Source organism: Salvelinus alpinus, chromosome 10, assembly GCF_045679555.1.
Source record: "Salvelinus alpinus chromosome 10, SLU_Salpinus.1, whole genome shotgun sequence".
Taxonomy (NCBI): Eukaryota; Metazoa; Chordata; class Actinopteri; order Salmoniformes; family Salmonidae; genus Salvelinus; species Salvelinus alpinus.
In genome coordinates, this window is record NC_092095.1 from 63,974,645 (window position 1) to 63,999,766 (window position 25,122).

The 25,122-nt window shown below is 44.5% G+C and overlaps 1 protein-coding gene across 1 annotated transcript in view; it reads right to left on the reverse strand.

Moving 5' to 3' along the window:
* Nucleotides 1-55: 55 nt before the first annotated feature.
* Nucleotides 56-25,122, reverse strand: part of col5a2b (collagen, type V, alpha 2b) — an 89,092-nt gene continuing 64,025 nt past the window's right edge. Inside the window, exons 69-98 of the mRNA XM_071331111.1 lie at nucleotides 24,969-25,022; nucleotides 24,768-24,866; nucleotides 24,539-24,592; nucleotides 21,869-21,967; nucleotides 21,573-21,626; nucleotides 21,047-21,100; nucleotides 20,864-20,917; nucleotides 20,698-20,751; nucleotides 19,283-19,327; nucleotides 18,647-18,745; nucleotides 18,334-18,441; nucleotides 18,097-18,150; nucleotides 17,746-17,799; nucleotides 17,319-17,372; nucleotides 17,106-17,159; nucleotides 16,622-16,783; nucleotides 16,373-16,426; nucleotides 16,070-16,231; nucleotides 15,797-15,904; nucleotides 15,523-15,630; nucleotides 15,257-15,310; nucleotides 15,010-15,117; nucleotides 14,597-14,650; nucleotides 12,015-12,122; nucleotides 11,812-11,865; nucleotides 11,607-11,714; nucleotides 9,494-9,899; nucleotides 9,050-9,246; nucleotides 4,648-4,890; nucleotides 56-1,078 (exon numbers count right to left, since the gene is read on the reverse strand). Of these exons, the coding sequence (XP_071187212.1) occupies nucleotides 932-1,078; nucleotides 4,648-4,890; nucleotides 9,050-9,246; nucleotides 9,494-9,899; nucleotides 11,607-11,714; nucleotides 11,812-11,865; nucleotides 12,015-12,122; nucleotides 14,597-14,650; nucleotides 15,010-15,117; nucleotides 15,257-15,310; nucleotides 15,523-15,630; nucleotides 15,797-15,904; nucleotides 16,070-16,231; nucleotides 16,373-16,426; nucleotides 16,622-16,783; nucleotides 17,106-17,159; nucleotides 17,319-17,372; nucleotides 17,746-17,799; nucleotides 18,097-18,150; nucleotides 18,334-18,441; nucleotides 18,647-18,745; nucleotides 19,283-19,327; nucleotides 20,698-20,751; nucleotides 20,864-20,917; nucleotides 21,047-21,100; nucleotides 21,573-21,626; nucleotides 21,869-21,967; nucleotides 24,539-24,592; nucleotides 24,768-24,866; nucleotides 24,969-25,022 (3,063 nt within the window). The 3' untranslated portion in view covers nucleotides 56-931. The remainder of the gene's footprint in view (nucleotides 1,079-4,647; nucleotides 4,891-9,049; nucleotides 9,247-9,493; nucleotides 9,900-11,606; nucleotides 11,715-11,811; nucleotides 11,866-12,014; nucleotides 12,123-14,596; nucleotides 14,651-15,009; nucleotides 15,118-15,256; nucleotides 15,311-15,522; nucleotides 15,631-15,796; nucleotides 15,905-16,069; nucleotides 16,232-16,372; nucleotides 16,427-16,621; nucleotides 16,784-17,105; nucleotides 17,160-17,318; nucleotides 17,373-17,745; nucleotides 17,800-18,096; nucleotides 18,151-18,333; nucleotides 18,442-18,646; nucleotides 18,746-19,282; nucleotides 19,328-20,697; nucleotides 20,752-20,863; nucleotides 20,918-21,046; nucleotides 21,101-21,572; nucleotides 21,627-21,868; nucleotides 21,968-24,538; nucleotides 24,593-24,767; nucleotides 24,867-24,968; nucleotides 25,023-25,122) is intronic.

The window sequence follows — 25,122 nt, forward strand, 5'->3', positions numbered from 1 at the left end:
CCCACCTTCTAAAATCAAGGTTGCGCCCCTGCGTAATTCAAACACTATTATTAAATGGGAAGGTATTTGTTTTATTCATTCTGACCTGAACCTTAAACCAGATTGACTGAACAGGGCATGAGATTCATTTTATTGGGTGTAACACCATCAGTCGACAGAAGAAAATACCATAATATTAATAATAAACAGGAATAATAAACGTGTGGAGAGCAATTGACATTCTTATGTTGCATTTACATTAGAAAAAGGAATACAATTGTTGTTGTTTTGTCTCTACATCAAGTGACAGTATATCTATTTAGTGGCATTCACTGAGAAACTGGTAAAGAAATGTACGATGGAACGTCATACGACACTGACACTTAAGTTCCATAAATTGTCCTGTTTTCAACATGCTGAAACCTTCAGGCCCTGAAACTCCATCATGACACAATCTTCTTAATACAATACACCTGCATTCCTCAATAGTGATTACTACCAGTACCATTGCACTAACAACTTTAGTTGTTTCTTGGAAAGAAGCAATAAATATTTTAGTAGCGGGCAGGACATATACTGTACTGTCGTTTCTCCGCCCTGCCTTTATGTACAAAGCTGATCGCTTCAGCAGGTAGTCCAAGAGTCTTGGGAATGTTTAACCCTTTGGAGGAGAATGGACGACAACATTCCAACCGATTCTAATTGATGACATCACAAGGGGTTGTTGTTCATTATTAGTTATTGAACTGAAACCTAATTCTTCAAGGGGCAATCTTTTAAATGAGTGATATATAGCCATTGATTCTTGAAGAATGTAACTAAAACGTGAGTGCTTTTTTGTTGTTTGAAATCCAGATTGCCTCTTTAAACAGAATTGAGGATGGCGTTCTAAAAAATCACTCCTCATAGGGTTAAATAAATCAATCAATCCATCCATCCATGTGTGTTGGGTTTAGCAGAAACACACAGGTCCGATGTCCAGGCCAAACTCCTGATCCTCCTTGCCTATGTCCATGGGGGCCAAGTCTACGATAGGTAGTCTGGCTGGCGTCTGAGTTCTGTACTCAATCACAGTCTTGCCCCAGTCTCCATTCGATTTCTGCAGACACAGGAGAAGAAGACATACCGTAGCTATACTTCTGAATTCAACTCATTGTCCTATACAACGTAAACAAGTAAACAATAGGACAGAACCACATAATCAGATGATTATGAAGGCATACATGTATGAAAGCTTGCATACTTATTTTAAATGTATGTAGTTCTGTCCTTGTGATGTACTTGTCTCTTAATGTTCTGTATTATATCATGTTTTATGTGTTGTGTGCATTTGCATTTGCATTGATGTCAGAGTGGTTGGAGGGACAATAGAGCCCTGACTACCAGGCCATAGGACCTGATGGAGGGACCATAGAGCCCTGAGTACCAGACCATTAGGACCTGATGGAGGAACAATAGAGCCCTGAGTACCAGACCATTAGGACCTGATGGAGGGACAATAGAGCCCTGAGTACCAGACCATTAGGACCTGATGGAGGGACAATAGAGCCCTGAGTACCAGGCCATTAGGAACTGATGGAGGGATGCTAGAGCCCTGAGTAACAGGCCATTAGCGATTAGGACCTGATGATAGTTAGCGAGTTGGGTACTCCTAATGCATGTCCAGAGTGCATAAGAGGATATTACCATGACTCAACAGTCAAGCTGAATTTTACTGCTGTCATGACTGCCGGTGTGGCGGTAATAGGGCCACTGCAACAGCCATAGTAAGTAGGTTGGTAAGTAGGTACACTATATACAGAAGTATGTGGACACCCCTTCAAATTTGTGTATTCGGCTATTTCAGCCAAACCCATTGCTGACAGGTGTATAAAATCGAGGACACAGCCATGAAATCTCCATAGACAAACATTGGCAGCAGAATGGACTTACTGAAGAGCTCAGTGACTTTCAACATGGCACCACCTTTCCGACAAGTCAGCTCGTCCATTTTCTGCCTTGATAGAGCTGCCCCGGTCAACTTTAAGTGCTGTTATTGTGAAGTGAAAACGTTTAGGAGCAACAACGGCTCAGCCATGAAGTGGTAGGCCAAACAAACTTACAGAACGGGACCGGCGAGTGCTGAAGCGCGTAGCGCGTAAAAATAGTCTGTCCTCGGTTGCAACACTCAAACTGCCTCTGAAAGCAATGTCAGCACAAGAACTGTTCGTCGGCAGCTTCATGAAATGGGTTTCCATGGCCTAGCAGCCGCACATAAGCCTAAGATCACCATGCGCAATGCCAAGCGTCGGCAGGAGTGGTGTAAAGCTCACCGCCATTGGACTCTGGAGCAGTGGAAACGCGTTCTCTGGAGTAATGAATCACGCATCACCATCTTCCAGTCCGACGGACGAATCTGGGTGTGGCAGATGCCAGGAGAGCACTACCTGCCCCAATGCATAGTGCCAACTGTAAAGTTTGGTGGAGGAAAAATAATGGTCTAGGGCTGTTTTTCATGGTTTAGGCTAGGCCCCCTAGTTCCAGTGAGGGGAAATCTTAACGCTATAGCATACACAGACATTCTAGACAATTCTGTGCTTACAACTTTTTGGCAACAGTTTGGGGAAGGCCCTTTCCTGTTTCAGCATGACAATGTCCCTGTGCACAAAGCAAGGTCCATACAGAAATGGTTTGTCGAGATCGGTGTGGAAGAACCTGACCGGCCTGCACAGAACCCTGATCTCAACCTCATCAAACACCTTTGGGATGAATTGGAACGTCGACTGCGAGCCAGGCCTAATCGCCCAACACCAGCGCCCAACCTCACTAATGCAGGTAGGTAGGTAGGTAGGTAGGTAGGTAGGTATCCTGTAGGTAGAAGTAGGTGTGGTCAAAAGTTTTAGAACACCTACTCATTCAGGGGTTTTTCTTTATTTTTTACTATTTTCTACGTTGTAGAATAATAATGAAGTCGTCAAAACTATGAAATAACAAATATAGAAACATGTAGTAACCAAAAAAGTGTTACACAAATCAAAATATATTTTATATTTGAGATTCTTCAAATAGCCAATCTTTGCCGTTATGACAGCTTTGCACACTCTTGGCATTCTCTCAACCAGCTTCACCTAGAATGCTTTTCCAACAGTCTTCAATGAGTTCCCACATATGCTGAGCACTTGTAGACTGCTTTTCCTTCACTCTGCGGTCCGACTCATCCCAAACCATCTCAATTTGATTGAGGTCGGGTGATTGTGGAGGCCAGATCATCTGATGCAGCACTCCATCACTCTCCTTCTTGGTCAAATAGCCCTTACACAGCCTGGAGGTGTGTTGGGTCATTGCCCTGTTGAAAAACAAATGATAGTCCCACTAAGCCCAAACCAGATGGGATGGCGTATTGCTGCAGAATGCTGTGGTAGCCATGCTGGTTAGGTGTGACTTATATTCTAAATAAATCACAGACAGTGTCACCAGAAAAGCACCCCCACACCATAACACCTCCTCCTCCATGCTTTACGGTGGGAAATACACATGCGGAGATCTGTTCACCCACACCGCATACCTGGTAAAATAACGGTAAAATAAAAATAAATAAATAAATCTCACAAAGACACAGCGGTTGGAACCAAAAATCTCCAATTTGCACTCCAAACCAAAGGACAAGTTTCCACCAGTCTAATGTCCATTGCTCGTGTTTCTTGGACCAAGCAATTCTCTTCTTATTATTGGTGTCCTTTAGTAGTGGTTTCTTTGCAGCAATTTGACCATGAAGGCCTGATTCACACAGTCTCCTCTGAACAGTCAGTGTTGAGATGTGTCTGTTACTTGAACTCTGTGAAGCATTTATTTGGGCTTCAATTTCTGTGGTTGGTAACTCTAATGAACTTATCCTCTGCAGCAGAGGTAACTCTGGGTCTTCCATTCCTGTGGCGATCCTCATGAGAGACAGTTTCATCATAGCGCTTGATAGTTTTTGCGACTGCACTTAAAAAAACATTCAAAGTTCTTAAAATGTTCCATATTGTCTGAAATTCATGTCTTAAAGTAATGATGGACTGTCATTTCTCTTTGCTTATTTGAGCTGTTCTTGCCATAATATGGACTTGGTCTTTTACCAAATAGGGCTATCTTCTGTCTACCCCCCTAACTCTGGGTCTTCCTTTCCTGTGGCGGTCCTCATGAGAGTCAACCCTACCTTGTCACAACACAACTGATTGGCTCAAACGCATTAAGAAGGAAATAAATTCCACAAATTAACACCTATTAATTGAAATGCATTCCAGGTGACGACCTCATGAAGCTGGTTGAGAGAATGCCAAGAGTGTGCAACGCTGTCATCAAGGCAAAGTGTGGCTAACACTTTTTTGGTTACAACATGATTCCATGTGTGTTATTTCATAGTTTTGATGTCTTCACTATTATTCTACAATGTAGATACTAGTAAAAAATAAAGAAAAACCCTTGAATGAGTAGGTGTTCTAAAACTTTTGACCGGTAGTGTAGGTATAGGTAGGTAGGTAGTTAGGTAGGTAGGTATACTGTAGGTAGAAGTAGGTATAGGTAGGTAGGTAGGCAGGCAGGTATAGGTAGGTAGGCATAGGTAGGTAGGTGGGTATACTGTACTGTAGGTATAAGTAGGTATAGGTAGGTAGGTACTGTAGGTAGGTAGGTAGTTAGGTGACTTACGGAGCAGCCATCCTCCAGGACAGTGTATCTGAGGCGGGAGTTGCCCTGAACCTTGACCTCCTGTCCGTTGGAGCCCTTGAGGATCAGAGCCTTCTTCAGGTTGCCTGTGGCTCCGTCATTCACGGCCACGCTGTTCTTGCAGTGGTAGGTGACATTCTGGACACCCTCCTTAGAAAGCAGGCGGATCAGCCTAATCTGAATGGTTACGGCGTTGGGCAGCTCCTCCTTGTTGCCGTAGTTAAACTGGAATCAGAAGTTTATTGAAAAAAAGTATTTCACAGGGACACTATTGTACATTAATCAGCATTTCAGTTTTTACATCAATGTTAGAAAAATACACCTGGAGGTGTAACAGTTTTCCACAAACATCTCCAGCTATTTTTCTGACAGAAAGAAGTCTTCCATTGCTATATAATCAAGGCAGCAGAGGATGTATGTTTTTAAAGCAGTATTGTTACATTTAACATTTTTACATTTAAGTCATTTAGCAGACGCTCTTATCCAGAGCGACTTACAAATTGGTGCATTCACCTTATGATATCCAGTGGAACAACCACTTTACAATAGTGCATCTAACTCTTTTAAGGGGGGGGGGGGGGCTAGAAGGATTACTTTATCCTATCCTAGGTATTCCTTAAAGAGGTGGGGTTTCAGGTGTCTCCGGAAGGTGGTGATTGACTCCGCTGACCTGGCGTCGTGAGGGAGTTTGTTCCACCATTGGGGTGCCAGAGCAGCGAACAGTTTTGACTGGGCTGAGCGGGAACTGTACTTCCTCAGAGGTAGGGAGGCGAGCAGGCCAGAGGTGGATGAACGCAGTGCCCTTGTTTGGGTGTAGGGCCTGATCAGAGCCTGAAGGTACGGAGGTGCCGTTCCCCTCACAGCTCCGTAGGCAAGCACCATGGTCTTGTAGCGGATGCGAGCTTCAACTGGAAGCCAGTGGAGAGAGCGGAGGAGCGGGGTGACGTGAGAGAACTTGGGAAAGTTGAACACCAGACGGGCTGCGGCGTTCTGGATGAGTTGTAGGGGTTTAATGGCACAGGCAGGGAGCCCAGCCAACAGCGAGTTGCAGTAATCCAGACGGGAGATGACAAGTGCCTGGATTAGGACCTGCGCCGCTTCCTGCGTGAGGCAGGGTCGTACTCTGCGAATGTTGTAGAGCATGAACCTACAGGAACGGGTCACCGCCTTGATGTTAGTTGAGAACGACAGGGTGTTGTCCAGGATCACGCCAAGGTTCTTAGCACTCTGGGAGGAGGACACAATGGAGTTGTCAACCGTGATGGCGAGATCATGGAACGGGCAGTCCTTCCCCGGGAGGAAGAGCAGCTCCGTCTTGCCGAGGTTCAGCTTGAGGTGGTGATCCGTCATCCACACTGATATGTCTGCCAGACATGCAGAGATGCGATTCACCACCTGGTTATCAGAGGGGGGAAAGGAGAAGATTAATTGTGTGTCGTCTGCATAGCAATGATAGGAGAGACCATGTGAGGATATGACAGAGCCAAGTGACTTGGTGTATAGCGAGAATAGGAGAGGGCCTAGAACAGAGCCCTGGGGGACACCAGTGGTGAGAGCACGTGGTGCGGAGACAGATTCTCGCCACGCCACCTGGTAGGAGCGACCTGTCAGGTAGGACGCAATCCAAGCGTGGGCCGCGCCGGAGATGCCCAGCTCGGAGAGGGTGGAGAGGAGGATCTGATGGTTCACAGTATCAAAGGCAGCCGATAGGTCTAGAAGGATGAGAGCAGAGGAGAGAGAGTTAGCTTTAGCAGTGCGGAGCGCCTCCGTGACACAGAGAAGAGCAGTCTCAGTTGAATGACTAGTCTTGAAACCTGACTGATTTGGATCAAGAAGGTCATTCTGAGAGAGATAGCAGGAGAGCTGGCCAAGGACGGCACGTTCAAGAGTTTTGGAGAGAAAAGAAAGAAGGGATACTGGTCTGTAGTTGTTGACATCGGAGGGATCGAGTGTAGGTTTTTTCAGAAGGGGTGCAACTCTCGCTCTCTTGAAGACGGAAGGGACGTAGCCAGCGGTCAAGGATGAGTTGATGAGCGAGGTGAGGTAAGGGAGAAGGTCTCCGGAAATGGTCTGGAGAAGAGAGGAGGGGATAGGGTCAAGCGGGCAGGTTGTTGGGCGGCCGGCCGTCACAAGACGCGAGATTTCATCTGGAGAGAGAGGGGAGAAAGAGGTCAAAGCACAGGGTAGGGCAGTGTGAGCAGAACCAGCGGTGTCGTTTGACTTAGCAAACGAGGATCGGATGTCGTCGACCTTCTTTTCAAAATGGTTGACGAAGTCATCAGCAGAGAGGGAGGAGGGGGGAGGAGGGGGAGGAGGATTCAGGAGGGAGGAGAAGGTGGCAAAGAGCTTCCTAGGGTTAGAGGCAGATGCTTGGAATTTAGAGTGGTAGAAATTGGCTTTAGCAGCAGAGACAGAAGAGGAGAATGTAGAGAGGAGGGAGTGAAAGGATGCCAGGTCCGCAGGGAGGCGAGTTTTCCTCCATTTCCGCTCGGCTGCCCGGAGCCCTGTTCTGTGAGCTCGCAATGAGTCGTCGAGCCACGGAGCAGGAGGGGAGGACCGAGCCGGCCTGGAGGATAGGGGACATAGAGAGTCAAAGGATGCAGAAAGGGAGGAGAGGAGGGTTGAGGAGGCAGAATCAGGAGATAGGTTGGAGAAGGTTTGAGCAGAGGGAAGAGATGATAGGATGGAAGAGGAGAGAGTAGCGGGGGAGAGAGAGCGAAGGTTGGGACGGCGCGATACTATCCGAGTAGGGGCAGTGTGGGAAGTGTTGGATGAGAGCGAGAGGGAAAAGGATACAAGGTAGTGGTCGGAGACTTGGAGGGGAGTTGCAATGAGATTAGTGGAAGAACAGCATCTAGTAAAGATGAGGTCAAGCGTATTGCCTGCCTTGTGAGTAGGGGGGGAAGGTGAGAGGGTGAGGTCAAAAGAGGAGAGGAGTGGAAAGAAGGAGGCAGAGAGGAATGAGTCAAAGGTAGACGTGGGGAGGTTAAAGTCACCCAGAACTGTGAGAGGTGAGCCATCCTCAGGAAAGGAACTTATCAGGGCGTCAAGCTCATTGATGAACTCTCCAAGGGAACCTGGAGGGCGATAAATGATAAGGATGTTAAGCTTGAAAGGGCTGGTAACTGTGACAGCATGGAATTCAAAGGAGGCGATAGACAGATGGGTCAGGGGAGAAAGAGAGAATGTCCACTTGGGAGAGATGAGGATCCCAGTGCCACCACCCCGCTGACCAGAAGCTCTCGGGGTGTGCGAGAACACGTGGGCAGACGAGGAGAGAGCAGTAGGAGTAGCAGTGTTATCAGTGGTAATCCATGTTTCCGTCAGTGCCAAGAAGTCGAGGGACTGGAGGGAAGCATAGGCTGAGATGAACTCTGCCTTGTTGGCCGCAGATCGGCAGTTCCAGAGGCTGCCTGAGACCTGGAACTCCACGTGGGTCGTGCGCGCTGGGACCACCAGGTTAGAGTAGCAGCGGCCACGCGGTGTGAAGCGTTTGTATGGTCTGTGCAGAGAGGAGAGAACAGGGATAGACAGACACATAGTTGACAGGCTACAGAAGAGGCTACGCTAATGCAAAGGAGATTGGAATGACAAGTGGACTACACGTCTCGAATGTTCAGAAAGTTAAGCTTACGTTGCAAAAAATCTTATTGACTAAAATGATATAGTACTGCTGGCTGGTGAAATAGGCTAGCTAGCAGTGGCTGCGTTGTTGACTTTGTTTGAAAGTGTAGCTGGCTAGGTAACCTCGACAATTACTCTAGACTACACAATTATCTTGGATACAAAGACGGCTATGTAGCCAGCTAAGATCAAACAAATCAAACTGTTGTACTGTAATGAAATGAAATGTAATACTACCTGTAATACTACCTGTGGAGCAAAGCGGAATGCAACTACTCGCTCCAAACCAAACCGGAAGTGCGTATCGTAGAGGGAGAGGCAATAGAAGTGTTGTTTCTTGTATTATTGTCTTTTGTGTCTTTAGAGGACTGCTTCACCTTAATGTCCCCTTTCCCTTTTCTTCTGTCCTTATTTTGTCCCACTTTGTCCCTTCTTTGTCCCTTGTTCTCTTCTGCCAACTAGACACTCCTTGTTAGCTAGCTAGCTTCTTTCAGGAATGTCCCTAGCAACTGCCTAGCAACAGGGAAACAACTTAGCTAGCTAAGAAAACGGTATAATTTTATGAAAAATAAATTATATTATTAGTTATTATTAGTATAGTTATTATTAGTATTGTGCTTGGTGAATTTATTCTACAGTATGGTAGCTCGTTTATTCATAGAAACAGTTGGCTGCTTTAGAGGTATCCACAGTGTAATGCTATCATCTATATACTACTTGCGTTCATTGAATAGACATCGCGTATATTTTATATACTCACTTTAGTTCCTCCATTCATATTTGCTCCAAACCAGACAGGTTTGCTGGCAGTGGGAGTGGATTTGGTCCACCATGTTTTGCGAGGGATGCTGGCTGAGATGGGGTGGGCTGAGATGCAGGTCTCACCAGTCTCCATGTTGCAGAACACCTTGATAACATCCTTGGTACTGCCCTGGTTGGGGTCCAGCCAGTAGTCTCCTGGACATGGAAAGACCAAGTATCAGATCATACAGTAGATACATATCAGCTACCTCATCATCTATTAGACACACGGACTCCACTTGTCAATAAAGTCAATATCACCTAACGAGTATATGCATCCATTAATTCATCTATAACACCTTAACTACGTCGCAGCAAATCAAAAGCTTGAGTAAAGAATAGGCAAGACAAAAAGCAGTTAAAAACAAGAGAAGACACAGTCTGTGGTGAAAACTGGACCTACCAGTCTTTTTAAGGGAATGGCACTGCTTGATGTCCTGGCAGGTTTTGGCGGGGTTGGCCTGGCTGCCATCGGGGCACTTCATGTTCTGCAGGTTTCCACTGAGGCTCTTCAGCGTGGTCTGGACGCTCTGGTCTGCCCCGAGGACGGTCGAGGCGTTATTGGGACGCGCCTCATCCTCGTTGAACTCTGGAGGGGGATGGGGGCCGGAGTCGTTCCAGTTGGACTCTGGAGGGGGTTGAGGGGGGGCTGATTCATCCCCGTTAAACTCTGGGGGTGGAGGTGGTCCATCCTGGTCCTCGCCGTAGTCGTAGTCGAAGGAGCTGCTGAAGCCGAACATATCAGCCCCAGCAGTGGGAGGGCCAGGGGTCCCTGGGGGACCAGGGGGACCAGCATCCCCAGGAGGCCCCTGGAAAAGAGGAGAGAAGTCAAGAAACAGGTATGTTACTGTCCTTTGATATGCCATGTCTCCTTGTTGGCTTTTTTTGCATTAGAAACACTGAATGTGTCACAGGTGTCATGACGTTGGCCTGTGGGTAAGGTTTATGATACCCCATAAATACCTTTCTCCCTTCCCTCTCTCTTGACTCTACAGAGGGACTCTTGAATAGCCTTTGTTAAACAGAGATTCTGGGAATATCAGAAGGTGGGGGGAAATTAACCATATTTTGGGAATACAACCAGTTGAACATATGCGTTGGTACTTAATGAATATGAGGTCAGTTCAGTTGTCATCTGAGACATTCTCATCAATGATAGGATGACATTAACGGTACAGTGGAAAGTCTACACATTATAGTTATCAGATTCACATGTAATTGTTGTGCAATTCAAATGTTTAAATATAAAATGATTGGTGAAAAGATTAAATGTAATTTTAGCTTCCAAATGAGAGATTTGGGTTTTCATAAGGTTAGGGCTCTGCTCAATCAGTGGCCCGCCCCTGTGAAGAGACATGGGTTATAAAACTATGAAAACACACCCTTCTCCCTCCATTATATAAGCCCTTGACGAAAATGTAACCTTCTGTTCCGGGTACATTAGGATGACGATCCGATGTCAGAAGGGTTCAGATAATAACTACAGAACGAAGCCAACCTCAGCGTGAGCTTTGGTTGCGAATGGTATGAACTTTGAACTTATTCACTACAGAAGTGATACCTCCTAGCCGTTGAGTTAGCAGCGGCCGCTTTAAACTGGGCTAGGAAAGGACAGACAGAGTATCCCGTCTACCACACAATGACGTTACTACAACGTATCCAATTTACCACCAGAGACGCTCTTCAAAGGATGGAAGAACTCTTGGGCAACTCGGCCTTCCATCTACCACCAACCTATTGAAGCGCAGCTCAGAGTAAATATTCATTGCATTTTCCTTTTCCAAATGGGCGGTAATTTAGAATGCATAAGATTCTGTATTTACGATAGAGTAGCTGCCTACGGCCCGATAGAGACATTGCTTCTCCCTTTGTTCTTCAGTCTTCCCGCTCTTTCACTCAAACCCAGCCCCCTTTCCTTTGGGTAACCAGCTGTCATATCTGTTCCGTCCGCTAGGGACATTTTCCTTTATGACGTAATTTGTAATCAAGGTATGATTCATTCTGTGTATATGTAATTCTGTGTGATTAGTTAGGTATTTAGTAAATAAATAATTAAACCCAATTTTGTATTGCTGATTCAACTTGTTAGCCAGGGTTCATGAAGATAACCAAGAATTTACAACTTTCAGATGAGACTGAAATAAGGTGACGATTAATATTGACTGCTATTGATGTAAAATATTACTAGGTCTTTAAGAGTTTATTCGGAAGATAACTGCTCTATAAATATTATTTTGTGGTGCCCCGACATTCTAGTTTCTACATGATTAGCTCAATCAGGTAATATTAATTACAGAGAAAGGATTTTATAGAATAGCATGTCATATCACTTAATCCGGCATAGCCAAAGACACGACACAGGTATGACTTATTTGCATGCTTAATCTAACAAGCAATTCTATTGGACAAGCAATTTATCAACATCCAAAGCCTGGTTTGTTCTGACATCCATTTGAAAGTCATAGCGGATCCAACCAGCATAATGACAACAGAACCACTAGTCTCTAACGTCTCACCTGAGGTCCGATGTCTCCACTGGTTCCTCTTGATCCAGGGGAGCCCATGGGCCCGGTCAGCCCGATTTGGCCATCACCTCCTGCGGGGCCAACCACACCAGGGGGCCCCTGATGAGAAACACAATGAGATTTATAAAAGGAAACAAACAACACACACAAATTGACCATTATACTGAGGCATTGACAGCTTATTCAGTGTACTTACTCTCTGTCCAGTAGGTCCTACAATTCCTCGAGCTCCAACATCCCCAGATTGTCCCTACAAACAGAAGGCCATTGATTAGCCTGTTATTGGCTGACATAATTAATAATAAAAGCATTTCATTGATTTTGCGAAGTTAATACAATTTTCCATAAATTAAATGACAGATTATGCCTTTTAATAGTGCTTGGGCAGTTTTTACTCACAGTTGTCCCAGGTAAGCCTTGCAATCCAGTGAAGCCTCTGTGGCCTTTCTGCCCTCTCTCTCCTTGGTCTCCTTTGGCTCCCCTGTCTCCCTGTGGCCCTTGAGGCCCCTAGGATAAAAAAAAGACATGATCATTTGCTGTAAATTACTGTGAGCAGATTTATCCAGATCAACACTCATTGAGACTTATACAACATGGGTTTACTGGTCTGTCAATAGATACAGGTTCCTGTATCAGTAGCATAGGTTCATGTTAGTGCTGGGCATCAATATTGAGAATTCAATATGATTTCGATATTGATATCAATACGAGCAAGGCATATCGTGATAGCGGTTCTGTAGGCACAGAACTGTAGGCACAGAACCCTCTCACAGGCTCTTTAGTATACTTCACTGCCTGTTGATGGGCGATCAAGTCGTCAAAGACTCCAACCCCCCAAGCCATAGACTATTTTCTCTGCTGCCGCACGGCAAGAGACACCAGTGCATCAAGTCTGAAACCAACAGGCTCTTGAACAGCTTCTATACCCAAGCAATACGACTGATAAATAGCTAACAAAATAGCTACACAGACAATCTGAGTTAATTCTGTATCTTTATTGACCTTTTATTTAAATCTTTGCACTGTCTCTGCACACTCACAGGGACCTACACACTCACACTCACTGTCACTCCAACACACACACACAAACACTCACTCCATCATTTGCACACTCACACATAATATGCACATACATTTATACTGACTCTACACACCTACTCACATGCAAGCTGCCGCTACTCTGTTCAACTTATATCCTGTTGCCTAGTCATCTTACCCCTGTACATATCTACCTCCATCACTCCAGTATCCCTGCACATGTAAATATGGTATTGGAACGGACTTTTTAAATATTTCCTGTATACAGTATAGTATGCTTACTTACTTTATTGTGTATATCATATTTCTTATTCTTATTTCTTGTGTGTTTTTTCCCCTAGTAATATATTGTTATTGATTATTGCGCTGATGAGTTTGCAAGGCAGACTTTTCACTGCATGCGACATTAAAACTTGGAACGGGCTTCCCATTGTATTCACACTGGTGGGGTAGGTTAGGGCCCCGGGCATTCACACCTGACCCAATGGGCAATCAGCAAGCAGCTGTCTGAACTTTACAAAGCCTTGGAAGTGCAATGTTACTCAACTGTTTCGATGCTATTCATTCAAACCGATATGATACCAATATTGGTTCGGGAAACAATTAACAGATTTTGCATATCACTAGTTTATACAGTATGTACTAATCAACAGGCATACTACTCCCACTAGTAGTGTACTCTACTTCATCAACAGGCATACTACTCCCACTAGTAGTGTACTCTACTTCATCAACAGGCATACTACTCCCACTAGTAGGGTACTCTACTTCATCAACAGGCATACTACTCCCACTAGTAGTGTACTCTACTTCATCAACAGAAATACTACTACCACTAGTAGTGTACTCTACTTCATCAACAGAAATACTACTCCCACTAGTAGTGTACTCTACTTCATCAACAGGCATACTACTACCACTAGTAGTGTACTCTACTTCATCAACAGAAATACTACTACCACTAGTAGTGTACTCTACTTCATCAACAGGCATACTACTACCACTAGTAATGTACTCTACTTCATCAACAGGCATACTACTACCACTAGTAGTGTACTCTACTTCATCAACAGGCATACTACTACCACTAGTAGTGTACTCTACTTCATCAACAGGCATACTACTACCACTAGTAGTGTACTCTACTTCATCAACAGGCATACTACTACCACTAGTAGTGTGTACTCTACTTCATCAACAGGCATACTACTACCACTAGTAGTGTGTACTCTACTTCATCAACAGGCATACTACTACCACTAGTAGTGTGTACTCTACTTCATCAACAGGCATACTACTACCACTAGTAGTGTGTACTCTACTTCATCAACAGGCATAATACTAGCACTAGTAGTGTACTCTACTTCATCAACAGGCATACTACTACCACTAGTAGTGTACTCTACTTCATCAACAGGCATACTACTACCACTAGTAGTGTACTCTACTTCATCAACAGGCATACTACTACCACTAGTAGTGTACTCTACTTCATCAACAGGCATACTACTACCACTAGTAGTGTACTCTACTTCATCAACAGGCATACTACTACCACTAGTAGTGTACTCTACTTCATCAACAGGCATACTACTCCCACTAGTAGTGTACTCTACTTCATCAACAGGCATACTACTACCACTAGTAGTGTACTCTACTTCATCAACAGAAATACTACTACCACTAGTAGTGTACTCTACTTCATCAACAGAAATACTACTACCACTAGTAGTGTACTCTACTTCATCAACAGGCATACTACTACCACTAGTAGTGTACTCTACTTCATCAACAGGCATACTACTACCACTAGTAGTGTGTACTCTACTTCATCAACAGGCATACTACTACGACTAGTAGTGTACTCTACTTCATCAACAGGCATACTACTAGCACTAGTAGTGTACTCTACTTCATAGGAAATGTAAGAGAGGTGTTCTTACCAGCTTCCCCCGGATCCCTGATTGTCCCTGGGGTCCTGGAGGCCCTCTAGCACCCTGGTGTTGAAAAACAAAAAAACAATGTCAAGGGAAATCAAATCAAATCAAACAACCTGAAATGAGTTTATTACTACCAACCTTGTCACATCTACTCAGAGCATGACAGCTCTTAACCCTGAAACATTACATTTTTACATTTTGTCATTTAGCAGACTCTCTTATCCAGAGAAGACAGTAGTGAGTTACAGTAGTGAGTGCATACATTTTCATACTGGGTTTTGACCTCAAACACTGTAGACTCCTATGACCTCTAACGCCATAAGGGTCTACAGTCATGTCTCAAGGTTAGAAGGCTCTGAACGTTGGTGTGGCAATTAACTCTGCGATGGCATTGTGGCAATGTCCAGATTACTCACATTGTCTCCTCTCTTCCCAGGGACACCAGAGGTGCCGACTGGACCAACAGAGCCATGAAGCCCCGGAGTTCCAGCAAGACCCTCAGCACCAGGATTCCCTCTATCTCCCTACAGACAGACAGACAGACAGACAGACAGACAGACAGACAGACAGACAGACAGACAGACAGACAGACAGATTTTCTGGTGAAATGGTTTGATCATACATTTCCATAAAGTTTCTTGTCCATCTGTAGCTGTGTCTTACCCTGGCTCCTATAAGTCCATCCTTGCCAGGTACCCCATCAGACCCAGCATTACCCTGTAAAGACAGAATGCTGCATTAAGTTTACCTGTGCTGTATAGTACATTATCCTTCTGTTACAGTACAGACCTGCTTTTCAGGGGAACTATTATAATTCCCACATGAATGAAAGGTGTCAGTATGTTTTAATCCACAGTTGGTTTAATGGAAATGTGTTCACTGAACCCACAGACAGAACAGTCATGGGTCAATTAAGTGAAAACACATACCGTAAGACCAAGGTCCCCTCTTGGTCCGGTTGCCCCTGGTAACCCGACTGCACCGACAGCACCCTTGCCTCCCCGAGTTCCGGGGGCACCTGATTTTCCGGGTGCACCCTGGGAAAATAAGTGTGACATCACTGGTCAGGACACAAATGGAAAGTGTATGAGTGTGCTGTATATCTGACTGAGTCTTGGATTGGGACTCTGTTCAGTGTATAATGATACTACTCTCAAGGCTATAGAAATGAATGGTGAATGTGAACTTGAGTTCCATACATACAGCAGTACCGGGGGGCCCAACCATCCCGCTCTCTCCTCTGACTCCAGGTATGCCCACAACACCTCGTTGTCCTGAGATGCCTGGTGGTCCCGCCGGCCCATCAGGGCCCTGTCAGAAACAAAGACCATCCCATTGGCCAATGGTAACTTCAGATATTTCCTAGTCTATCAAAAGAAGTATAGAGTAATGGAGGATGGCAGAGAAGTCTCGCTCTGTAAACCACTTTGAACGATACAGCTAAAACTTTTACTTCTGTAACTCTCTCATATTTACCCCTGGTCCATCCTCTCCAGGCTCTCCCTTGTCTCCTGGGCCACCTGCTGGGCCCGGGGCCCCTCTCTCTCCTACACGCCCAGGGCCTCCATTCTCACCTCTAAGTCCAGGAGTACCTGCCTTCCCTGGGGTACCAATGTCTCCAGGCACCCCTACCTCACCCTGGAAGAGTGGAAAGACAACGTGAGTAATGGAATAACATATTTCACTATATTGCTCTATGTTCTATTGTTTATGAAATCATTTATTGGTGATTTCATAGGTAGAAAGTGATTTGATTGGTCGATAGTAGGATTAACTCACAACGGAGCCTGCTGGACCAACTCCCCCAGGGGATCCTGGGAAACCAGACCCACCCTGAAAATGACAGATGAAATTCTTATCAGAAAATATCAACATACTGTACTACATGTTCATTGAATTCCCTGGATAAGCATTCCTACTCTGTGCTGAGTAGCCATGATCAGGTCTATTTCTACAGTAAATACCATGGTGAAGTGTTTCTATGATAGCTCCAGCCGTTATACGTCACCCTCAGTACGACTCACTCACCGCGGCCCCTTGTGTTCCTCTGGCCCCCTTTAGTCCAGTCACACCAGCAGGACCCTGGGAACCAAGTTTACCAGCTGTTCCTTGGAGTCCCTGTGCTCCAGCCTCACCCTTCTGACCCCTCTCTCCTGGTTCACCTTTGACCCCGGGTTGCCCATCGGGACCCTGCGAAGAGTCGAACACAATGACCATGATTACTGGGCAGATTCATCGCCATGCAAAACGACTTCCAAGTCTCACCATGGGTATAGTTACTATGTGGATATATGGAAATGGTTATTAACTTTGACCATTACTGAAATTTGTATTCAACATTATTCAGGAGGATGTTTGCAGCGTAATCTGTTCAGACAACACCTGTAACAACACCAAACCAAGGTTGACAAATTAACAGAGCATCAAGGGACACAATACAACAGGGAAGGCGCCTGTCATAGCTGACACTATTGGGCGTGACAGACCCCCACATTGTTTGAAAGCCACTCACAGGAGACCCAGGGAATCCTACTGCACCGGTTGGACCAGGCTCCCCAGAAGCTCCCTATAACAGATGTTGGGTCAGAGGTCAGTACAGAGGTATATGAGAACTATTAACAGTATGTTGCAATTGTCTTTTTTTACTATGGGACAATTGTACACAAGACAACTTACAGTATTTCACGTGTGTCAATCATTTTACAAAATGAATTGCAGTACTTACGGCCACTGCTCTCGCTCCTCGACGTCCAGGGGGCCCTTTAGGGCCGGCCTCTCCCTAAAACAAACAAATATAATATATTGTCTGGGTATCTGTGGTAGGCACTGAGGCCTTAATATGGATAGGTGTTCTCTGCTACAGTGTATGTTCATCTAGTCTGTCTGTCTAAGTGCTGTTGGCGACTGTATGCTGGATGCTCCTTTAGGGTCTAGGCAGGGTTAAAGCACTATGTGACAACTGATGATGTAAAGAGGCCTTCATGAATACATTTGAGTGAGTGAGTGAGTGAGTGAGTGAGGGAGTGATTGAGTGAGTGAGTGAGTGAGTGAGTGAGTGAGTGATTGAGTGAGTGAGTGAGTGAGTGAGTGAGTGAGTGAGTGAGTGAGTGAGTGAGTGAGTGAGTGAGTGAGTGAGTGAGTGAATGCTTTACCTTATCACCATTGAGCCCAATGCCGCCTGTTGGTCCAACTGGACCAGGAAGTCCCTTCAAATGAAAAACAAACAGGATTTCAAATATTCGACAACTTCCTGTGAACAACTTACTATGGTTATGAAACCAATTAAACTAGAAGGTGCATCAAAAGGTCACTCCACTCCACCCAGGGCCTACAACTGGTTATGATGACGTCACTACATTTTGACATATCATTCAACTTGAACCTAACAGAATTTAGTTGTGGGTGACATTTTAAGATGTTATTTTTGCTTAAATCCTTGATGTAATCCATTTAGGTGACTCAGAAAGGTGTGTGTAGACATGTATGTGTAAGGTAACTCTCACCCCGGGCCCGTCGTTTCCAGCAGTACCTTCGGTTCCTTTCTCACCAACTGAACCCTAAGGAGAGAAGAGGGGTCAGCAGAACAGGACTGCAGAATGAACCCACCCAGTTATAGCATGGAATACACCACTCTGAAGGGTTACAACTTGTAGGTCCTTCTAGTGTCTTGGACTCTGGAGGTACTTTGTGGACTTAACCAAGTGTTGGTTGATATTTTGCCCTCCAACACAGATACTTACCACATCTCCTTTAGGACCAGGAGAACCAGGGATACCCCTCTCCCCTGGCATCCCCTGCAGGCCTGCAGCTCCTATGTCCCCAACGGTTCCTTTAGTTCCAGACCCACCCTGGGGGAAGAACACACACAGAAACAACTCTCATATCATGTTTGTGGGAAATTACATGGATATATGAGGTTATCATTACATTGTTAATCTGCATTAGGCCTCCATCGTGGAAGAGATATCATTTGACAACCTGGTTAAATGACTGAATGAATAAAGACACAAATAAATAAATACATATTTTAAAGTGATGTGGTATAGTACTTACCTTTGGTCCCTCTGGTCCTGGCCCCCCTGAAATACCTTTGGGCCCCGGTAGTCCGTTAGTTCCCACATCACCTCTCTCTCCTGGGATGCCACGCTCACCCTACGATACAATCACCCACTGGTCAGCTACAAACAACGTCTTTACAGCACTGTATGTTATAAACAGGGCCTTGTGTTTTAGTTATCATGTCACATGACCTGGATTTTAAGTTTTTTCAGAAATGAGAATTAGACCAAAAAATGAAAGCAATTGTCTGAGGATGGTGCTGGACCATCTGACATAAAAAAAAATGGGACAGTTTGATGAAAAAGCTTTACATGAAGATTAAAATCCAGGTCATGTGACATGATTAACAAAAACACAGTGCCCTAGTTACAAACCTTATTTTAGTAGTGAAGATAAGGACTGAACTCAAACAAAACCGCATTGGGGAAAAAAACGGCATTTTGCCACACGATAGGTTTCCATTATGTATTAGGTAATTGTACTTCTGTATTGAAAAAATATCAATATGATGATGATTTCAGTTGGAAGATGCATTTTCTCTGCAGATGGGCAGGGTTACTTTCCCCTATTGTGGGTTGTATTCAAATGGGCATCAAATGAATAGATAAATCAGCTATTAAGATGGCTTACCCTTGGCCCTGTGAGACCAGCAGTCCCTCCCTCTCCAGCGATACCCTGGGAATGACAATACCAAAAACATTTAATCAACACAACAGACAGGCTGTTTCAATCCCCTCTTCCACCTTCCTTACTGTCCAATCCCCTTCCCTGACACACTTCCTGTATTTATACTTATGCTACATTTTTATTATATTCTACTTGTAACGTCCTGACCAGAGTTATTATGTGTTTTGCTTGTTTAGTGTTGGTCAGGACGTGAGCTGGGTGGGAATTCTATGTTGTGTGTCTAGTTTGTCTGTTTCTATGTCCAGCCTAATATGGTTCTCAATCAGAGGCAGATGGTAATCGTTGTCCCTGATTGAGAATCATATATAGGAGGCTTGTTTTGTGTTGGGATTTTGTGGGTGTTTGTTTCCTGTCTCTGTGATTGTCTGCACCAGATAGGTCTGTCTCGGTTTTTGCACATTTGTTATTTTGTATTGTTGTTTGTAGTGTTTCACTTGTTCTTTATTAAACATGTTTAACACTAGCCGCGCTGCACTTTGGTCCTCTCCTTCACCCCTGGAAGAAAACCGTTACACTGAGTTAATTTCCTTATTATTTTTGTATTCTTATCTTTTGTTATTTCTTATTGTTGTCACATTGTCGAGAGGGAACCTGCAAGTAAGCAATTCATTGGACTGTGTATACCATGTGTATCGTGGGCATACGACAAATCAACTCGAACTTGTTTACACAGGCAGCCTAATTTTGATATTTTTCCACTAATTGGTCTTTTGACCAACCAGAACAGCAATTTTGCCAAGAAGCAGGTTGACGTTTATGGGCCAGATCGAAAGTCAAAATTGGTGATATATCATAAACATTTATAAAAACAAAAATTGTCTTAATTTAAGGTTAGGGTTAGGCAAAAGGTTAGCATTGTGGTTAAGGTTAGGTTTAAAATAAGATTTTCTGACTTTGTGGCTGTGCCAGCATGTAACTACCCTGCAGAGCTGCCTCCAGAACATGAGTCATCCCAATAAATGCCAACCTGCTATCAATAATAGGGTAAAAGATCAGAATTGTGCTTCCTGTGTAAATGCAGCATTAAATAACCCTGAAACGTTGATGAACCTAATAGTCGTGTTGTATATCTATAACTCAACTCAAAAACCTGTTACATTTCTAGATTCTTACTGTAGATAATGAATGGACTGTGTTTCGTTATGTTGGCAGACTCATGACTGGTTAACATGTGCCTTTGTTTGGTCCATTGCAGGCAAAGGCACACATACCCAGTCATGAGTCTATCAACAGAACAACATTTAGTTCATTATCTAAAGAAATGATCTATTGTTGAAATGTAACATAAATAAGCTGTAAACAAATCAACTGTAAATAGAGCTTATTGTATGTCAGTCGGGCGTGATGTCATACCGTACCTCAGCACCTGGTTTCCCAGACTCTCCAGGTGGACCAGCAGATCCAGGTAGACCCTGAAATACATCACACCATGATAGCTCTCATTTCCCCTTTATTGACTAGAACTATCACTAGTCTCTATTCTAGTAAATACAAGGGGAATAAATCCCATGTGAAACAGCATACCTGGAAGCCATTCATACCAGGAGGTCCTTGTTCTCCTCTCTTCCCTGCAGCTCCCTAAAATAAGTCAAGTATGGACAGGAAAACCAGCAGCGGTTTAAGCTTACCATAACCCCATACAGTATTTCATGTTTAAACTGTGTTGGTGTGTATCGTTTAATTGAAACATATTAACCAGATACTTACTGCTGGACCAGCAGTGCCACCAGCGCCCATCTCTCCAGCTTTCCCATTAACCCCCTGTATGAGAAACAGTCCTCAGTGGTCAGTGTGTACTATGAGGTACTACAGCAGAGTTCTACCAGCTTACAATGGGAGAAAGCTTAGAATGGAAACTGAAAATGTTTTATTTAAGCAATAAGGCCCGAGAGGGTGTGGTACATGGCCAATATACCACGGCTAAGAGCTGTTCTTATGCACGGCTCAAGGCGGAGTGCCTGGATACAGCCCTTAGCCGTGGTATATTGGCCATATATCACAAACCCCCGAGGTGCCTTACTGCTATTATAAACTGGTTACCAACTTAATTAGAGCAGTACAAATAAATGTTTTGTCATACCCGTGGGATACGGTTTGATATACCATGGCTGTCAGCCAACCAGCATTCAGGGCTCGAACCACCCAGTTTATATTTGGAAATGAACCAGTTTGAGGGGCAGTTCCACCACCTACAAAATCATATTTGAACCCCTGATGAGTGTAGTGTACTTACCCTCTGTCCTGCAACACCTGGGGTCCCCACTTCTCCTGCCTTACCAGGGTCTCCCTGAGAGGACAAATTAACAATGATCCACAATCAATAACATGTCAATGTTTCCCTCTTCCTATATCATATAAGTAGCATTCCAGTGTCTCTCCTGACATTGTATGGTCCATGGTAGACGCATTCAAACAACTACAGTGTTTCATTCATCATTCTAAATGTGATGGGTTTAATGGAGCTGCTTCTACTGTATATTGTGGAAAGGAACACACACACATGATCTCCATAAAGTGCGGGTTACTCACAGTAAAGCCTTTTGGTCCTACTACACCCATGGTTCCAGCTGGACCTCTGGTACCATCTGACCCTGCTGGCCCTGGACCCCCATCCTCTCCTCCTCCTCCCTGAGAGACAGGGGAAGGGGGGAGAGAGAAAGAGAGAGAGAGAGACAGAAACAGAGGTAGGTTGATGTTTGGCCTGTTTATAGATAAAAACATGTATTATACACTCCCCTGCGTATTTAATATGTTTCTGAACACTTCTACATTAATGTGGATGCTGCCATGATTACGGATAATCATGAATGAATCATGAATAATGATGAGTGAGAAATCTACAGACACACAAATATCCTACCCCCCCAAAATGCTAAGCTATTGTAATGATGAGAGGTTAGGATGTTTTGGGGCCTGATCTGTGTGCATCTGAAACCTTCTTACTCATCATTCATTCAGGATTATAATCACGGCAGCATCCACATTAATGTAGAAGTGTTCAGAAACATTCTATTCTTATTTACAGTAAAAGTGACTCCAAAATTACACAATACATTATTCACCATTAATTTCTATTGGGTATAACGTAATCTGAAACACAACCAAAACAAACTGCAAATGCGTCCAACAAGACTGTAGAGTCATTGCGTGCTAGAAATATGTGACCAAATACTAAACTTTTGACCTAATTTTAATACACTATAAGTGAATTTGTCCAAATACTTATGACCCCTTCAAATGGGGTACTAGATACATAAAGTGCATTTATTTCAAAACGGTAAAACAGATACCGGTATGTATGAAATCACCTCATATAAAACATTTAAACTCAAATTTACTCGCGAGTGGTGCAGCGGTCTAAGGCACTGCATCTCAGTGCTAGAGGCGTCACTACAGACCCTGGTTCGATCCTGGGCTGTATCACAACTGGCCGTGATCGGGAGTACCACAGGGCGGTGCACAATTGTTCGGGTTAGGGGAGGGTTTGGCCGGTGTAGGCCGTCATTGTAAATAAGAATTTGTTCTTAACTGACTTGCCTAGTTCAATAAATATAAAAAAATCCAAAATGCTGTAGTATAGAGCCAAATTAAATGTTTTAACATCACTGTCCAGATGAATAGGCAGGGGAGTATATATAAACTCAGCAAAAAAAGAAACATCCCTTTTTCAGGACTTTTCAAAGATAATACGTAAAAATCCAAATAACTTCACAGATCTTCATTGTAAAGGGTTTAACACTGTTTCCCATGCTTGTTCAATGAACCACAAACAATTAATGAACATGCACCTGTGGAACGGTCGTTAAGACACTAACAGCTTACAGACGGTAGGCAATTAAGGTCACAGTTATGAAAACTTAGGACAATAAAGTGGCCTTTCTACTGTCTCTGAAAAACACCAAAAGAAAGATGCCCAGGGTCCCTGCTCATCTGCGTGAACGTGCCTTAGGCATACTGCAAGGAGGAATGAGGACTGATGTGGCCAATGCAATAAATTGCAATGTTCGTACTGTGAGACGCCTAAGACAGCGCTACAGGGAGACAGGACGGACAGCTGATTGTCCTCGCAGTGGCAGACCACGTGTAACAACACCTGCACAGGATCGGTAAATCCAAACATCACACTTACGGGACAGGTACAGGATGGCAACAACAACTGCCCGAGTTACACCAGGAACACACAATCCCTCCATCAGTGCTCAGACTGTCCGCAATAGGCTGAGAGAGGCTGGACTGAGGGCGTGTAGGCCTGTTGTAAGGCAGGTCCTCACCAGACATCACCGGCAACAACGCCGCCTATGGGCACAAGCCCACCGTCGCTGGACCAGACAGGACTGGCAAAAAGTGCTCTTCACTGATGAGTCGCGGTTTTGTCTCACCAGGGGTGATGATCGGATTCGCGTTTATTGTCGAAGGAATGAGCATTACACAGAGGCCTGTACTCTGGAGCGGGATCGATTTGGAGGTGGAGGGTCTGTCATGGTCTGGGGCGATGTGTCACAGCATCATCGGACTGAGCTTGTTGTCATTGCAGGCAATCTCAACGCTGTGCTTTACAGGGAAGACATCCTCCTCCCTCATGTGGTACCCTTCCTGCAGGCTCATCCTGACATGACTCTCCAGCATAACAATGCCACCAGCCTTACTGCTCATTCTGTGCGTGATTTCCTGCAAGACAGGAATGTCAGTGTTCTGCCATGGCCAGCGAAGAGCCCGGATTTCAATCCTATTGAGCACGTCTGGGACCTGTTGGATCGGAGGGTGATGGCTAGGGCCATTCCCCCCAGAAATGTACGGGAACTTGCAGGTGCCTTGGTGGAAGAGTGGGGTAACATCTCACAGCAAGAACTGGCAAATCTGGTGCAGTCCATGAGGAGGAGTTGCATTGCAGTACTTAATGCAGCTGGTGGCCACACCAGATACTGACTGTTACTTTTGGATTTTGACCCCCCCCCCCTCTGTTCAGGGACACATTATTCCATTTCTGTTAGTCACATGTCTGTGGAACTTGTTCAGTTTATGTCTCAGTTGTTGAATCTTGTTATGTTCATACAAATATTTACACATGTTAAGTTTGCTGAAAATAAATGCAATTTACAAGTGAGGGGACGTTTCTTTTTTTGCTGAGTTTATATATACATGTATATATAAATGGGTAGGGGAGTATATATATATATTTCCTGACTCATATCCACACACCATTGGTCCTTGGTGTCCCTCAGGACCCTGGGAGCCGAGAAGACCCGACAGACCCTGAGGAAAGAAAAGGGAGAATTTTTATAAAATGTTGACTCTTTTTTAGGTGGTTCTGTTCATGTACTTCTCATGTCTGTTTCATCTAGGATCAACATAAGCGTGATGATCACCACAAAGGAATTGTCTTCTGTGATAGAGAATGCTGACGAGAGGTAGAGGTGTGTTATCTCACCCGTGCCCCTGGAAGACCTGGCTCTCCAGTGCGTCCTGGGTCACCATCGGCACCTTTGGCACCAGATGACCCACCCAGTCCTCGCTCACCTTGGGCACCCTGATCACAGAATGGAGTGTGGAGTTTGAATGGCATAATATTATTATTCAATGACTTAACCCGGCTGACTTATTCTATAGATTCAAAGAGAAATCAACCTACCTTTTGACCAGGTAACCCATCCTGACCAGGAAAACCTCTACTGCCAGGAGCACCCTGGAAATTACAAATTGGTTTTAACAGAATTTGCTAAATGGTTTTGATTTTAATCAAATAATTTTACTGTTTGCTGTTATTGAATGTACTGAGGAAAGAC